Source organism: Colius striatus, chromosome 14 (assembly GCF_028858725.1).
Source record: "Colius striatus isolate bColStr4 chromosome 14, bColStr4.1.hap1, whole genome shotgun sequence".
NCBI classification, from domain to species: Eukaryota; Metazoa; Chordata; class Aves; order Coliiformes; family Coliidae; genus Colius; species Colius striatus.
The window spans coordinates 2,340,191-2,356,787 of NC_084772.1; the positions used below are offsets into that span (position 1 = coordinate 2,340,191).

General features: G+C 57.3%; 1 protein-coding gene across 3 annotated transcripts in view; it reads left to right on the forward strand.

Annotated features, from left to right (window-relative positions):
* Nucleotides 1-16,597, forward strand: part of CPNE2 (copine 2) — a 59,038-nt gene that overhangs the window by 1,998 nt on the left and 40,443 nt on the right. For 2 of the 3 annotated variants that reach the window (XM_062007773.1, XM_062007775.1), the window contains exons 1-3: nt 3,096-3,170; nt 9,993-10,199; nt 14,949-15,128. In XM_062007773.1, the coding sequence (XP_061863757.1) occupies nt 10,032-10,199; nt 14,949-15,128 (348 nt within the window). In that variant the 5' untranslated portion in view covers nt 3,096-3,170; nt 9,993-10,031. Of the gene's footprint in view, nt 1-3,095; nt 3,171-9,992; nt 10,200-14,948; nt 15,129-16,597 lie in introns of those variants that run through there. The other variant, XM_062007774.1, reaches the window with a different exon arrangement.

Consider the following 16,597-nt stretch of genomic DNA (forward strand, 5'->3'; position numbering starts at 1 on the left):
CGTGGTCCCAGAAGCTGAGGGTTTGGGAAGAAATATCGGCCCTCGTGGGGCTGATGGTAAAAACCAGACAAGCTGGGAACACAACTTTTGCTGGCAAACAGCAAGTGCAGGGCTGTGCAACCTCCTGATCTGAGTCTGTGTCCCCTGGTGCGGTGTGTGAAGCCGTGGGAAGGCGCCGTGGGTCGGTCGGGTGCTGCGTGTCGCGTGGCACTGCCACACAGATGCGTCTCAGGGTGAAGCTGGGCATGTCTGGTGGTGGCATCTCCCTGCTGCAGAGCAGCCTGGTACAAAATACAGTGCATTTGGGAGAGATGGGGTTGTAGGGATGGGAGTCTCCTGCATCAGGGTGAAGGTGGGCTGTGTGGGGTCAGTGTGCCAGGGGCTAATGAGCCTTGGTGTAGTTGCCTGTTAATATCTATTGCTGTTATCAGGGGAAGAGCTCTGAATCACAGAACCCCAGCATGGTGGGGGCTGGAAGGGCTCTGCAGAGCTGCTGCAGCCCCAGCCCCTGCTCCAGCAGCTTCCCCTGGCTCAGGGGGCACAGGAACGTGTCCAGCTGGGGTCGGAAACCTCCTGAGAAGGAGCCTCCACACCCTCCCTGGGCAGCCTGGGCCAGGGCTCCCTCACCTCAGCACCAAAGGACTTGCTCCTCCTGGGCCAGGGGAACTGCCTGTGTTCCAGCTTGTGTCCATCATCCTTTGTCCTGTCCCTGGGCACCACAGAGCAAAGCCCATCCCCATCCTCCTGACACCCACCCTTGAGGCATTTCTCAGCACTGCTGAGGTGCCCCTGAGCTCAGGCTTCTCTCCACATCTCTGGCTGCTCTGGGGGTGAAATGGGCTGTGTGGTGGAGGGTCCTGCTTGCTGCTGGGGCCTTTCTGGCTGGAGTGCTTGTAATGTTGGCATGTGATTATGTCAGAAAGCAGTTAGAGATGCTTCTCGTGGCTGAAGAGATGGTTTTTCCTCCCCTCACGTGCAGCACACAGTGTTGGCTGGAAATAGGAATTCAATTAACATTCAGGCAGACAACATTTTTGTATTCAGTACCTTCCACAAGCCTTTAATAAGTTGAGCAGCCAGTATGCACTGAGTGTGGTTGAAATGCAGGCTGCCTGATTCCCTCACACTGCACAGGGTCTGGATTTAATTAAGTCAACTGTTTCCTCCAAATCTGGTTGTTGAAGCAGATCTATCCCCCACTCATTGTGAGAGTGTGCCCAGCTCTTGCATGGCTGCTGCTAGTGCTGGGGTGGGAAAGTTCTGCTGCAGTGGCTGGAAGTTCAAACCTGCCCCAAGCCTCCTTGGGACCTGGGAGTCCTGCCTGAGGACAAACTGACCACAGGCAGCAATGTGCCCTCGTAGGCAAGAAGCCAAGGGCATCCTGGGGGCACCCAGAGGAGTGTGAGCAGCAGGTTGAGGGTGATTCTCCTCCCTCTCTGCTCTGCCACATCTGCTGAGGCCTCTTCTGGAGTCCTGTGGACAGGTCTGGGCTCCCCAGCTCCAGAGAGGCCAGGGCAGGGACAGCAAGATGCTGAGGGGCTGGAACGTGTGTGAGGAGGAAAGGCTGCAGCCCTGGGGCTGTTGAGCCTGGGGAAGAGAAGCCTGAGCTCAGGGGCACCTCAGCAATGCTGAGAAATGCCTCAAGGGTGGGTGTCAGGAGGATGGGGATGGGCTTTGCTCTGTGGTGCCCAGGGACAGCACAAGGGGCAACGGTTCTGTGATTCTCCCTTCCTGCAGCTCCTTGTTTGCTTGTTTGTCCCACCCAGAGCATGTCTGACATGAGCATCACTGCCACAGGGAGCTCAGAGGTTTGTATTTGGTGTTTGTCTCTCATAGAGCTTGCACGGGGTTGCCAGTAGCTGGCCTGCTGGCCACAGCTCCCAGCCTCCTGCTTGCCCATGGCCAATGGGCATCATTGTTTTGTGCTCTGGCACATGGGAGGGAAGCAGCTGCCCCAGCAGCATGCAAAGGCAGCGGGTGCAGAGCTGCAAGAGCAGCCTCCTCCTTGGATCTGCTTTGTGGGGTCGTCATAGACAGGGTTTGATGCCATTGCCAGGATTCCCAGCGACATGGTGATGCTTTCTGCCCTAAATCACAGATTTCCCTAAATTGAGCCCCAGAGGGAGGCTGTGGTCAAGCAAACACATGCAGATCTTCTCAGCATCCATGAGGCAAACAGGCGCTGGGCAGCAGAGACGGCAGCGGGGCCGCTGTGTGCCCGGGCACTGCCACGCTGCCGGCCTGCCAGGCCCCTTGCTGGCCCCTTCCCAGCACAGGGCTGCTGCTGCTCTGCAAGCTGTGTGTGCATTTGTGAGCAGGGCATGCAGTGCTTGTAGAGTGTGCAGTGGTTGTGGGGCATGCAGGGAGTGCAGGGCATGCAGTGGGCACAGGGCATACAGCAGTTGTGGAGCATGCAGCTCTTGTAGGTCATGCAGTGGGCACAGGGCATGCAGCAATTGTGGAGCATGCAGCTGTTGTAGGGCATGCAGCAGGCACAGAGCATGCAGCAGGCACAGGGCATGCAGCAGTTGTGGAGCATGCAGCTGTTGTAGGGCATGCAGTGGGCACAGGGCATGCAGCAGTTGTGGAGCATGCAGCTGTTGTAGGGCATACAGTGGGCACAGGGCATGCAGCAGTTGTGGAGCATGCAGCTGTCGTAGGGCATGCAGTGGGCACAGGGCATGCAGCAGTTGTGGAGCATGCAGCTGTCGTAGGGCATGCAGTGGGCACAGGGCATGCAGCAGTTGTGGAGCATGCAGCTGTCGTAGGGCATGCAGTGGGCACAGGGCATGCAAAATCACCGTGTGTGCAGCAGTTGTGAGGCATGCAGTGAGTACAGGGCATGCAGTGAGTACAGGGCATGCAGTGAGTGTGTGTGGCATGGAATGAGTACAGGGCACGCAGAGGCAGCCCCGGTGCCGTGTCCTGCAGCAGCCGTCAGAGCCCATCAGGTTTAGGAGGTGTCCTTTTGGGGAGGGGTTTTCTTGCCCCTTGCTGCTCTCCTGAGCACTCACTCACGGGCAGCCCCATCCCGGCTGTTCCTGCCACACGTCACACGGGGTGTGGAGCTGCCGCTTTTGCTTTCGGTTGCCGGGCTGGGTGGAAGTGCAGGGACACCTTCATGCTGGGAGCTGGGGGCTCCTGCTCCTCAGGGCTCGGGTTTCTCGCTGGTGAGTGCTTTGGGATGCTTTGGGGACAGCAAATGCCATCCTCTGACTTCATGCAGAGAGGGCTGGAGAGTGAATCCGGTTGGGTTTTGCTGCCCCGGTGCCAGGGCAGGCTCTGCCCGTGGGCACTGTGTCGGTGCCAGCACACCAGGGACATGGAAAGCTGTTTGGTTTTACTCTCACATCCCTGACTTCCAGTGTCTCTGTGAGTGTGAGCTCCTCTGTGAGGACAAGGGTCCCATGCTGGAGCAGTGGCCAGGCAGTGGTTGTGTTCCTGCAGTTGCAGAGGGGTGGCCTCCAGCACGGAGGGATGCCAGCACGGGGATGGGGTCACAGCAGGGGCTTCTTGCCTTTCCCTATGCCCTTGTCCTGTGGCACAGCAGCTCCCCTTACCAACAGGGCAGCTGCTTGGGGCAGGACAGCCCCAGGTCCCTCCAGGTTGGGGTGATACCCTGGGGGAGTCAGGGGGATCACCAGGACTGTGAGCAGAGCAGGGGATGCAGGGCAGGGTGGGACTGTGAGCAGGAACCTTGGTCCCACCCTGTGGATCCTTTCTCATGAGCTGGTTTCCAGTTCAAGAGAGACAGGGAACTGCTGCAGAGAGGCCAGGGCAGGGACAGCAAGGTGCTGAGGGGCTGCAACATGTGTGTGAGGAGGAAAGGCTGCAGCCCTGGGGCTGTTGAGCCTGGGGAAGAGAAGCCTGAGCTCAGGGGCACCTCAGCAATGCTGAGAAATGCCTCAAGGCTGGGTGTCAGGAGGATGGGGATGGGCTTTGCTCTGTGGTGCCCAGGGACAGCACAAGGGGTGATGGACATGAGCCAGAACACAAACAGCTCCACTTAAACACAAGGAGAAAGTCCTTTGGTGCTGAAGTGAGGGAGCCCTGGCCCAGGCTGCCCAGGGAGGGTGTGGAGGCTTGTTCATGTGCAAAATCCTTCCTGCTCTCCTCAGCCCTCTCACCTGTGGCAGAGGCACTTGCAGGGAGGGAACCAGCAGCAGGGTGCAGGGTGCTGGGTACACAGCTAACTCCCCATGAGTTCAGGAGGTAAGGAGGCTCTAATGAAGACCCAGTGCAGGCTGCTGAAGGTGCTGTGTTGCCTAGGAGAGGCTGCAAGGCAAACATCTCTGCTTTGCACAGGGATCCTGGACGGGAGTGTTTGTTGACAGGAGCGTGCCAGGCAGCCGGGCTGGGGAGCCACGGTGGGCACGGCACGGCACAGCCCAGCTCTGCCTGGCATCTCCAGCTCTGGGGCTGCTGCATTTCAGCTCTGCTGCTGCTCTGGGCAACCAGTTTCTGTGCTCTCCTGCTCTTCTCCTTTCACTCAATCTCCTGACAACCCTTTTTCTCCTGCTCTTCACGCACCCTGCGCTACCGCCGTGTCTGTGCTGCCCGGAGCTCGGGGCTGTGTGTGCCCTGTTTGATACTCACCTCTCTCCTTTTCCCCTTCCAGAAGGGAAATGTGCTTCTACAGCTGCAGTAGGTTGTTAGTGGATAAACTGAGTCACAGGGTGGCTTCTGTGGGGTACTGGAGAAATCACAGAGCATGCTGGAGGAGGAGAGAGCCATCCCCAGGAGGGACTGTGCGTGGTGTCACTGGTGCTGGTCCCAACATGCCTGGTATTCCCTGGGCAAACGAGGTTGATCTCTTTAAGGAGAGGAGAACACTGAAGCTTGACAACACTACTAATATGAAACCAGCCCCCCAGATGTTTCACTTCAAGCACAGCTTTATTTTTTCCCCCCTCTCTGGCTTTTTCCTGTCAATGCTTGTGTGTGTGCCCCCAGCCAGCAAAGCCCTTGCTGCGGGTGTGGAACAGCCTGGAGGTGACCAAGTCATGGACAAAAGAGCAGTTGAAGGTTACAAAGCACAAAGATACTGCTCAAGAGGTCTTGGAAGCTGCAGCCCAGAAAGGATCTTAGGTTGGAGCTGAGGCACAACTGTTTCCCTGAGAGGGGTGTGAGCCCCTGTGCCAGGCTGCCCAGGGAGCTGGGGCAGTGCCCAGCCCTGGAGGGATCCCAAAGCCATGGAGCTGAGGTGCTGAGGCTGTGGGTCAGTGCTGGGCTGGGCAGGGTGAGGGCAGGGCTGGCACTGCAGCAGCTTCAGGGGCTTTAACAACCCAAACAGACCATATCCCTCCACCCTGCTCTTGCTCTTGTGTCACCTCCTCAGGCATCTTTTCCAGGGGGCATTTCATTTCAGAGGGGCTGGACTAGGTGATCTTTAGAGGTCCCTTCCCACCCCTACTAGTCAGTAGGACAGGGCCCTGAGGCACTTGGCCCTTCACACTTGCCCTCTGGTTGTCCTCCTGGGCAGGGCTGTGTGGCAGGAGGAGGGCTGGCTGCAGCACTGAGCGGCTCGTGGGGCTGTGTGAGGGCAGCAAATGTGGGGAGAGGAGAACAAAAACAAGGAGCAGAGACTGGAATACAGATGATGGTGAGCCAGCTCCTTTGCTGCCAGCTCAAATCCCTCCCCTGAATTTAAAGCATTGCTGGGGGGAGGTTACAAGGTCACTGGCTCACCCGGTGGTGCCTCAGGTGTGAGCTGAGGGGACCCATGGGCAGCCCCCTGCCCAGCCCCAGGGAAGGTGCTGCATTCCTGCAGTGGGGGCAGAGGTGCTGGGCCTTTTCTGGCAGCTCCCAGGGCTGTTTCCCAGGGCAGGATGGTGTGTGTGGATGAGTGACAATGGCACCTACAGCTGTGGCATCACCACCTTCTGCTCCTGCCACCTCTCTGGCGTTGCTTGTTCTGTGGGGAGCCAGCCTGGCTGGGGAAATTACTGTCTTCTTTAATTACATCTTGCTGAATCAGGAAGTTTACACTCCTCAGGGGTTTTTAGCAGGGCTGGAGCTGGGGGGAAGGTGTAGCCTGAGCCAGGATTCAGCAGCGCTGCACATTGTGTGGCATCCTATGTGAGCTGATGTAGGTGGGAGCTGCTTCTGCAGGGGGGTTGGACTGGATGAGCTCTAAAGGTCCCTTCCAACCCCCACCACGCTGTGATTCCGTGAGCTCCATCCCTCATGGATGTCCCTTGTGTGACAAATCCCCTTTACTGGGATGGTGGGCACAGGGGTTGGCATCATCCCACTGCCTTCTGCTTTTGTTGGGAGGGGACAACCACAGTGGTTGTGTGCGAGGCACCCACGGGATGGCATCAAGCTCTCCAGGTTGGCACCTGGGGGAAAAGAGTGTCCCAGTTTTGGGTACCTGGGTTGGAAATGTGTCCACACAAGGGGACACGGGTCCCCCCGTGTCTCTGCCCCCAGTTGCCCTGGCAGCCTCTCCTCATGCCCACGCTGCGGCCGGGCGCAGGGGCAGTGCCCAGCGTGCAGAGGGGGATGTTTTGGTGCCTGCCAGCCCTGGGGGAAAAAAAAACCAACCCAGAAAGCTTTTTCCACTGAGTCATTTGCTGCCTGTGCTTTTGTGTGAGCCAGAGCCCAGATTTGGGGGAAGGGGAGATGGAAAAAGCCAGCCCAGCTCTCCCTGCGCCGGCAGGGCCCGGGCCGCGCCAGCACAGCTGCCCCGGAGCTGCTGTTCAGAGGGAGAGGCAGACAGGCAGCAGCAGAAATAGAACAGGCCTGGCTATTTTAAGCCATCGATTACATGATCTGTGCGTTAAAGAGAAGAAATAAAGTCTTGGGTTTGAGCTGAAGTGGCAAGATGGGCTGAGAGGAGCAGAGCTGCAGCGGGGACAGGCCTGCCGCAGCCCGCGCCTCCGCCGCCCCTCGCGGTGCTCGAGCACCAGGGCTCCTGTTTCTGCTCCAAGTTCTGGGGGTAGATGGATGGTAGATGGATGATAGATTGATGTCTGCCCACAGGGGGCTTTGTTTTGGTGTCACACTGCTTTGGGGTTGTGCTGCTGTGGAAAGGGAGTGATGGTGTGAGACAGGCTGCGTCTGGGACAGGGGAAACTGCTCAGGGGAGGCCTCAGCAGCTTGGGGCTTTTTGGGGCTACTCAGTTCAAGAACTGAGCACACAGAGACTGGGAACTGCTGGAGAGAGGCCAGGGCAGGGACAGCAAGGTGCTGAGGGGCTGGAACATGTGTGTGAGGAGGAAAGGCTGCAGCCCTGGGGCTGTTGAGCCTGGGGAAGAGAAGCCTGAGCTCAGGGGCACCTCAGCAATGCTGAGAAATGCCTCAAGGGTGGGTGTCAGGAGGATGGGGATGGGCTTTGCTCTGTGGTGCCCAGGGACAGCACAAGGGGTGATGGACATGAGCCAGAACACAAACAGTTCCACTTAAACACAAGGAGCAAGTCCTTTGGTGCTGAGGTGAGGGAGCCCTGGCCCAGGCTGCCCAGGGAGGGTGTGGAGGCTCCTTCTCAGGAGGTTTCCAACCCCAGCTGGACACGTTCCTGTGCCCCCTGAGCCAGGGGAAGCTGCTGGAGCAGGGGCTGGGGCTGCAGCAGCTCTGCAGGGCTCTGCCAGCCCCACCATCCTGTGACTCTGAGGGCACATGGGTGATGTACAGCCAAGGATGGAGACATCCTTCTTCTGGAGATGTTTCTGGGTTGCTGTGTTGCTGAAATGATTGCACTGGCCGTGCCATGAGCTGGGATGAAGAGCTTGCAATCACTGATGGGGGTTAAATCAGTCTTGTTTGTGGTGACTTAGTGTCAAGCAGAGATCTTGGATGTCTAAGAGAGAAGAGCTTAGAGGTTTGGAAGAGGGAGTTGTTTTCCTTTCAGCATTCACTGCAGCTGGTGCTCAGAGCCCTCAGCTCCCTCTCCAGAGCCATGCTGGGATCACCCCATCCCTGACTGCCAGGGCAGCTTGGAGGCTGAGCTTGGACAAGGGAAGCAGCCCAGCTCCCCCCAGCACAGGTGCTCACAAACACTCATGCAAATAAATAAGCAAATCATTGGGGTTTCAATGCCAAACAGCAGCAGGTGGCTTATCAAGGGAGAGGAGGGTGATGTTTGGGGTTCTCAGATAAAGCTCATGAGCCAGGAGCCACTCTTGAAGAAGAAATGGGTGAAAGGTGTTGAATGAGCTGCTGGGAAGAGCTCTGTCTCCACTACCAACCCCAGCTGACAGAGTTTATTGGTGGAAATTAATCTGATAGTGCTTTTTGCTTCTCTTTGCTCTTCTCTGTTGGAGACCTTGGTTTTTGCCAAGGGATCTGCACATCACAAGGCAAAACTGTCACGTGGGCTGGGGCTTTGCACTGATTATGGTATCAACCACATTTACCTCTGCCAAATGGCTTTGGCAGTGGACTTCTGGTGAGCTCTTCTTGTGGCAAAGGGGTTGTTTTTTTTACCACAGCTCTGTAAATCATCCAGCACCAGCTCCTGCAGTGATTGTCACGTTTGCACTGCTCTCCTGGGAACTGGCTATTGCTGCTTGTTAACTGCTGCCAGAGCCACTGCTTTCTGCTGGCTGGGTGGATGTAGAGCTGAGGCAGGGCTGGAGTTGCCCTCCACCCCACTCATCCTCATGCTCTCAGCTCTTTCCCAGTGATGATTTAGGGGCAGGACTCGAGCTTGGCCCTTGTAACCCACAGCCCCTGGCTTGGGAAGCAGCAGGCTGACAGACCAGTTTGCATGCTGAAAAAATGGTGTGGAAGTGGAGTTCCTGCCCACAGAATAAAGGCAGCATGCTGCAGGAGGGGACTGGGGACTGCCCCAGTCCTTCAGGGCAGGGGGTAAGCACAAAGGCTTGTTCATGGAGCAAAACCCAGGTAGGTTGCAGGGGCTCTGCTGGGCTTCCACTCGGGATATCTGCTTGGTGTGGTGGCCACATAGGGATGGTGATGCTGGCTTTGGAGCCAGGAGCTGGGGCTGTTTAGTCTGGGGAAGAGGAGACTGAGGGGGGATCTCATGAATGTTTACAAATATTCTGGGCTCCCCAGCTCCAGAGAGACAGGGAACTGCTGGAGAGAGGCCAGGGCAGGGACAGCAAGATGCTGAGGGGCTGGAACATGTGTGTGAGGAGGAAAGGCTGCAGCCCTGGGGCTGTTCAACTGGGGAAGAGGAGACTGAGGAGGGAGCTCATTGATAGTTACAAGTGTCTCACTGGTGGGTGTCAGGAGGTTGGGGCAGCACTTGTTTCTGTTGTGTCCAGTACAAGGGGTGATGGGATGAAGCTGCAACACAACAAGTTCCATTGAAACATAAGGGAAAACTTTCAGTGTGAGCTGATGGAGCAGTGGAACAAGCTGCCCAGGGAGGGTGTGGAGGCTCCTTCCTTGGAGGGCTTCAAACCCCACCTGGACACGTTCCTGTGTGACCTGATCTAGGTGGGAGCTGCTTCTGCAGGGGCTTGGGCTGGATGAGCTCTAAAGGTCCCTTCCAACCCCACCATTCTATGATTCTATGATCTTTTGTCTTGTTAAGGTCAACTATTGTATATCCAACTCCTTACAATGAATGTGCCTGTACAGAAGTCATGCAGCTTGCAACAAACACATCATTCAACTGCCAAATACAAAATCACTCCTCATATGGCACACTCACAGTGGTCTCCATTTGAATAGGAGGTGTTGGAAGGGACCTTTAGAGCTCATCTATTCCAAGGCCTCTGCCAAAGCAGGTCCCACCTAGATCAGGTCACACAGGCTGCCCAGAGGGGTTGTGGAGGCTCCTTCCTTGGAGGGCTTCAAACCGCACCTGGACACGTTCCTGTGTGAGCTCATCTAGGTGGGAGCTGCTTCTGCAGGGGCTTGGGCTGGATGAGCTCTAAAGGTCCCTTCCAGCCCCCACCACTTTGATTCTGTGACTGTGTGTAGCTCAGAGCACGAGGCTCTGGCTGTGACCCCCATGTGTCCCGTGCGTGTTCGGTGCCTGTCGCCAGTGCTGAGGCTGCCGTGTGTGCCTGTGCCCGCAGAGTGCCCGCAGAGTGCCCGCAGCGTGCCCGCAGCCGCCCATGGCACACACCGGGACCGCCGCGCCGCCGGCGCCCCTGGGCTCCCCCTACTGCGTCTGCAGGGTCGAGCTGTCCGTCTGCGGCCAGAACCTCCTGGACAGGGACGTCACCTCCAAATCCGACCCCTTCTGCGTCCTCTTCATGGAAGTCAATGGCAAGTGGGTGGAGGTAAGTGCAGCAGGGGCACTGCCCTGCTCAGTCCCTGCCCCTCCCTGCATGCACGGCGAGGGGCCAGGGCCAAGGACATCAAACTGGTGGGGTTAAGGTAAGAGTAACAACCAAAGCCCCAAAGCCCTCACCTTCCCATGGGCTGCAGGGGGCTGTGCTCAGCAGCCTGGGTGACACCCATGAGCTTTCCAGCCCTGAGAGGTGTCTGTTTTCTGAGCTGATTGCACTTTAGAGGAGTTTCCCTTTCTGTCAGCAGTGTCTCAGGCTGGGTGGATGTAGAGCTGAGGCAGGGCTGGAGTTGCCCTCCACCCCACTCATCCTCATGCTCTCAGCCCTTTCCCAGTGATGGTTTAGGGGCAGGACTCAAGCTTGGCCCTTGTAACCCACAGCCCCTGGCTTGGGAAGCAGCAGGCTGACAGACCAGTTTGCATGCTGAAAAAATGGTGTGGAAGTGGAGCTCCTGCCCACAGAATAAAGGCAGCATGCTGCAGGAGGAGACTGGGGACTGCCCCAGTCCTTCAGGGCAGGGGGTAAGCAGTTGGGACCAAAGCTGCTTGTTTTACAGTCCAGTTTTCAGGGATTTCTTTGTTTTTCCTTTCCTCTGCTATTTTTAGCTGCTTTCTCCTTGGCAGGGCAGCCCTCAGCAGCAGCTCCCTCGGTGCTCTGCCGCTGTGGTTTGGGCACATTGCACGAGCTGGCACAGGGTGTGGAGTGCACACGTGCCACCCAGCCAGCCCTGGTCAAGCAGCACAGCCAGGACAGGTTTGGGCTGTGGCTGGATGCTGGGGAAGGCCAGGAGAAGTGAGCTCACCCCCTCAAGAGCCTTGCTGGATGGGCCACGTGCCACGGTGGCTCAGAGCTCCCTGGGGGTGCCCGTGTTGGCCTGTGTGGGTTTTGTCATGGTGTAAGCCCAGCTGGCAGCAAAGCCCCACACAGCCACTGGCTCAGCCCCACACACAGCTCCTGTGAGGTGATATGAGTGAGCTGGGAGGAGAGATAACCAAGGGCCTTGTGGATGGAGACAAGGGCAGGGAGGGCTCACTGCCAGTGATGGGTCTGGGCAAAACAGCCTCGACTTGGGGAGGAAGGAACAGTTTAATCTGCTACCAACTAGAAGCAGAGCAGACAGAAAGCAAAAGCAGAGTAGGAGGATAAGAAACAATACAACCAGCACTTTAAGGTTCCCTTCCCCTAGCCCTCCCCATCTTCCCAGGCTCAGCTCCTGCTCCCCATAGCTGCACCTCCTTCCTCTCAGTGGTGCAGAGGGCAGGAGCTTGTGGTCAGTCCCTCACAGTCTCTGCTGCTGCTTCCTCCTCCTCAGAGGGCTTCTCTCATCCTTATGGGGTCCTTCCCATGGGATGTGGTCCTTAGTGGACCTCTGTGATGTGAGTACTTGCCTGGGGCTGCAGCTCCTCACAAACTCCTCCCTGTGGGTCTGTTCAGCGGCAGCACAGCTCCAGGCACGTTGTGCTCCAGGGCCACCTCCCCACAGCATCACAGCCCCCCTGGGCACAGCCTCTGCTGTGGGGTCCTCCTTGCCTCAGCCCCCTCCTCACCATGGGGTGAGCAGGGGGAACTCTGCTCTGGCACACCTCTTCTCCTCCTCCCTCACTGACCTTGGGGTCCACATGGTCAGCTCTCTCCTGTCCCACCACCTCCAACCACTCTTCTTCTGGCTGCTGCTGCTTAAAATGTGACTGCAGAGGTGCCCAGCTGGCTCAGCCCCACAGGTGGGTCTGACTTGGAGCTGGGGAAACTCCTGAGCAACCTCTTACAGGAGGCAATGTTACAACCCCTTCCCCATGACCAGCAGCAGCCCCATACAAACCCAGCACAGCCACACAGACATGCCCCTTGGCCCAAAGATGAACCTCTTCCCCTTCTGAAAGCAGTGGCTGAGACACAGGGGAGGGATGGGGACAGCAGCAGCTTAGTGGCATGAACCCATCCCATTGTCCCTGTGTCCCTCTGCACCAGGTTGCTGACACATCCCACCCCTCAGAGCCCATTTAGGAGGTGATGGGTCTCCTCCTCCAGGCCCAGCCCCAGCTGCCCACGGCTGAGCTGGGTGGCAGGGCTGCAGCACCAGCTGATGCCAGCACACAGATCTCAGCTTGCTGTTCTTTCTGTCACATTTGTTCCCAAATACAATTATTTTGTCTTGCCAAGCTTAATAGGAATTAGAAAACCTTTTGTGAATCAGCCTTGGAGGGAGTGGGGGAGGGACACAGGCAGTCAGCCACAGGCTGGGAGTGATGTGGAGATAGGTGGTGTTTAAATGCTCTGCCTGATGGCATCATCATGGAGCTGGGGAAGGGGCTGGAGCACAAGGGGCTGGGGAGGGGCTGAGGGAATGGGGTTGTTGAGCCTGGAGAAGAGGCTGAGGGCAGCCAGGAGCCCTCTCTGACACTCCCTGCCAGGAGGCTGCAGGGAGCTGGGGGTCAGGCTCTGCTCCCAAGGAACAAATGCCAAGACAAGAGGAAAGGGGCTCAAGTTGCCTTTTGCCAGGAGGAGACCTTTGTGCTCTTCCCCTTCCAATGGGGTTTCCCATCTGAGGGGCAACTGCAGGGTCTGGGGCAGTTTGGTCCCTGCTCTGTGTCAGCTGCACAGGCAGCAGCTCAGAGGCAGGGTTTGGGTTGTGTGCAGCTGCTCAGCAGCCCTGCACATCCCTCAGCATTGTCTCTCAGCCCCTTCACAGCCATTGCAGGGGAGGCTGAGCTTGGAGCTGAGGCAGAACTGTTTCCCTGAGAGGGTGTGAGCCCCTGTGCCAGGCTGCCCAGGGAGCTGGGGCAGTGCCCAGCCCTGGAGGGATCCCAAAGCCCTGGAGCTGAGGTGCTGAGGGCTGTGGGTCAGTGCTGGGCTGGGCAGGGTGAGGCCAGGGCTGGCACTGCAGCAGCTTCAGGGGCTTTTCCAGCCCCACTGATTGTGTGATCTCACAGAGCTGGGAAGGAGCCAGGCTGTGATATCCAAGCAGGGCCCCATGGCTCAGCCTTTGTGCCACCCTGAGTCAGCTGCTGGTCCCACACCTGCAGCACCAGCTTCCCCTGGCTCTGGGGACAGCATCCCCCAGGGCTGGAGCATCAGGGCTCCCTGTGTGCTGGGGCTGCTTGGAGGTCTCTAGCCAAGCTCCCTTCAGTGCAGCCTTCCCTGGCTCTGTTCAGTGAGCACAAGGGCTGTCACTGCAAAGGATTCCTCAGTTCTGTTCTTGCTTTGTAGGATCAGCTCTTATCCCACCAGATATCCTTGATTGGTCTGGGTACCTCTGAAAAACCCTTGTGCTTCTCTGCTCTTGGGTGGCAAAGCCCCCTCTGCTCTGTAGAGGGGACACAGAGCTGTGAGCCTTGGGGGCAGAGGGGAAGGAGAGGATGGGATGAGCCTCCCCTGGTCATGGGGTGTGATGAGCCTTCCTGCATGATGCTCACTGGTGCTCCTCAAACACCAAACCACGTGCTCTCATCAGCTGGGGCTTGTGGTGTTCTTGTGCTTCACACTGACAACAGGCTCATCACTCCAAAGGGTTAGCTCCTTTTCCTCTCCTCCCCTCTCCTTTTCTCTCCCCTTTCCCACCCCTTCCAGGGCAAAGCTGCAGATGGGACCTCAAGTAATCTCCTCCAAACTACTGCCTGGGAGCTGGAGGACTGGTTTCCCTTGGCCCCCAGCTTCCCAGTAGTTCAGAGGGCATGGAAGGCACTAAACCCCATCTCTGCTGCCTGCACAGTCTTGTCTCCTAGGCATGAAAGGAGATTTGTGTGTGTTGTGCTGCTGAAATGAGGCAGAGCTCATGGATGCCCACAGCTCCTGGGCCAGTGCATCTCTGAGCAGTGCTGTGGGAGAGGCTGGCAGCAGAGGTGTGTGTGGAGCTGTGTGGCTGCAGGTGCCTATCCTGGGAACACAGCTTTCATTTCACTCCTATCTTGGCAATTCAGACTCAGCCACCAGCTTCCAAACCCACTGCCCTGGTCAGTGCATATAGCAAACTCACCCATGGCCACTCAGTCCCTCCAAAACCTGCCTCCTGTGCTCAGTGAGTTTCTTTGGGACTAAGGGCTGTGTTTGCTTTTCCTCTCACTTCTTTCTTTCAGGCTTTTTTCCCTGCCCTGCTGTACTTGTTGCTGGCTGGGTGGCTCTGGCAGACATCCAGGGCTGCCCTGGGCTCTGGGCTGAGCCTGGAGCTCTGTGCTGGCCTGCAGGCAGATGGGATGGTCATTCTATGGTCATTCTAGGCACCAAGGGCAGCAGCTTTGGATAAAACCAGGCTGGCCTGCCTTCTTTCCTCTTGTAATAGTCCCTGTTACCTGGAGTGTCCTGGCATAGGGAGGGTGATGTGGCAACAGGCTGACACTGCCAGCTCTGGTGGGGCTCTCCCAGCTCAGGTGCTTGGAGCCCTTCACTCATCTTGGCTGCCACCTCTTCCAACATCAGTATGATACCAATAGCTGCTCTCATAAAATCCTTGCAACTGGAAGAGCCCCTGAAGCTGCTGCAGTGCCAGCCCTCCCCTCACCCTGCCCAGCCCAGCACTGACCCACAGCCCTCAGCACCTCAGCTCCAGGGCTTTGGGATCCCTCCAGGGCTAGGCACTCCCCCAGCTCCCTGGGCAGCCTGGCACAGGGGCTCACACCCCTCTCAGGGAAACAGTTCTGCCTCAGCTCCAGCCTCAACCTCCCCTGGGGAAACTGTGCCTGTTACTCCATGCCCTGGAAGGTGAAGATCCACATGCCTCAATGCCTCTCTTTGTTTTCCTTGCAGCTCGACAGGACAGAGACAGCTGTAAACAACCTCAACCCAGCTTTTGCCAGGAAGTTCATTGTTGACTACCACTTTGAAGAAGTGCAGAAGCTGAAGTTTGCCCTGTTTGACCAGGACAAGTCAAGCACACAGCTGTATGAGCATGACTTCCTTGGGGAGTTCTCCTGCACACTGGGCATGGTGAGTCTCTGAGCTCCCTGCAGCTCCCTGTTCTCCAGCACACCCCAAATCACATCAGCCACAGGGGGCAGTTAGAACCCCTACTCTTCTCTGCTGTAAAGCTTCCTGAGCCTTTCATGGCAAAGCAACTTCATCTTGCTTGTAACACTTCAGCCACTGAGCTGTTCCCTGTTAGGGCTGTTGGCTACTTGCTCCAGTCCAAGCTAGCCAAGTGTGGGCTTTGCTGGAGTCTGCAGAGAGGCATCAGCTAGAGGATGGGTTGTCATGAGAGTCCTGATGCCCAGCTTGGCTTTGGACTTGGGAAGCTTGCAGATGTCTAAGGCTGGGATGCACACTGTGGGCTGCCTTTCTCTGGGGTTTTTGTTGTGGTTTGGGCTTTGTTTTCCTTCAAAGCTTTTCCCACTGACGTGTAGCAAATCGTCTCTGCTCCTTCAGTGTGCTGCTGCAGGAATGTGTCTTCTGCTCTTCCTGTGGAAAAGCTTTCAGGACACAATGCCATTTATAAGCCTTTGGAAGCCCTTGGTGTTTATGAGCCTGTGAGAAGCTGGCAGCTACATTCTCCAAAGGCCTTTGTCCTCTGAGCTTGCTCTGACTCACAGGCAGGGAACCAGGGGGATGATTTCCATTCCTCTGCAGCATCCAGCACCCAGAGCTGCTGGAGCACCCAGCACAAGCACAGGGGAGAGCTGTCTCTACACTGCTGGGAACCAGGGGGAAGGAGTCAGTGGGTTGGCATGGGCAGCCAGCCCAAGGAGGCTGGGGAATGCCATTGTTTTGGTGCACAGGCTGCAGTGAGGCACTGCACGTGGCAAAGGGGCTGAGTGACCCCGCCACAGCCCACTCAGGAGCTTGACTGACATTTACAGAGCTTGAGGTTTAATGCCTGGGTTTTTGGATGTGCTCTGTGATGACCTAATTCTGCTCCTGCAGAAGTTAAGGGATGGTGCAGGCAGCAGCCCAGGGCAGTGCTGAGTGATTTAAACCAAACCCATCCTTTCCCTGTTGCTGCTGTGCAGCCACCTCCAGCCTGGGGCAGTTCAGCTGTGCTCTCCCTGAAGGTCATGGTCTCGGTGGAAGCTGTGAGCAGAGACTTTATGGGCATAAGGAGACAGAGCTGAACCCTTGCTGCTGCTAATTGTGCCTCTGAAGTCCAGGACTCTGCAGGCTCATGCCAGAGAGGAATGTTACCCACATGCACTGGGGAGCAAGGTGGAAGAGTCTGATGCATCTCCTGTTTGTTGTGTCTCCCAGAGGAGTCCAACCCTTCCTGGTGCTTTGGCAGGTGATGAGCTCAGAGGGTGAGGCTGGACAGCCCATTCTTGGGCTGTGGCAACAGTGGGACATGGGCAGCTGTTGCAGGGTGCTCGCTCAGAACAGCTGCTGGTGTGGCTGTGTTGGCTGATGGGCACACTGGGGCTGCTGTGGCATCAGCTGGGGGCTTGGTCAGACAGGAAAAGAGAGAGCTCTGA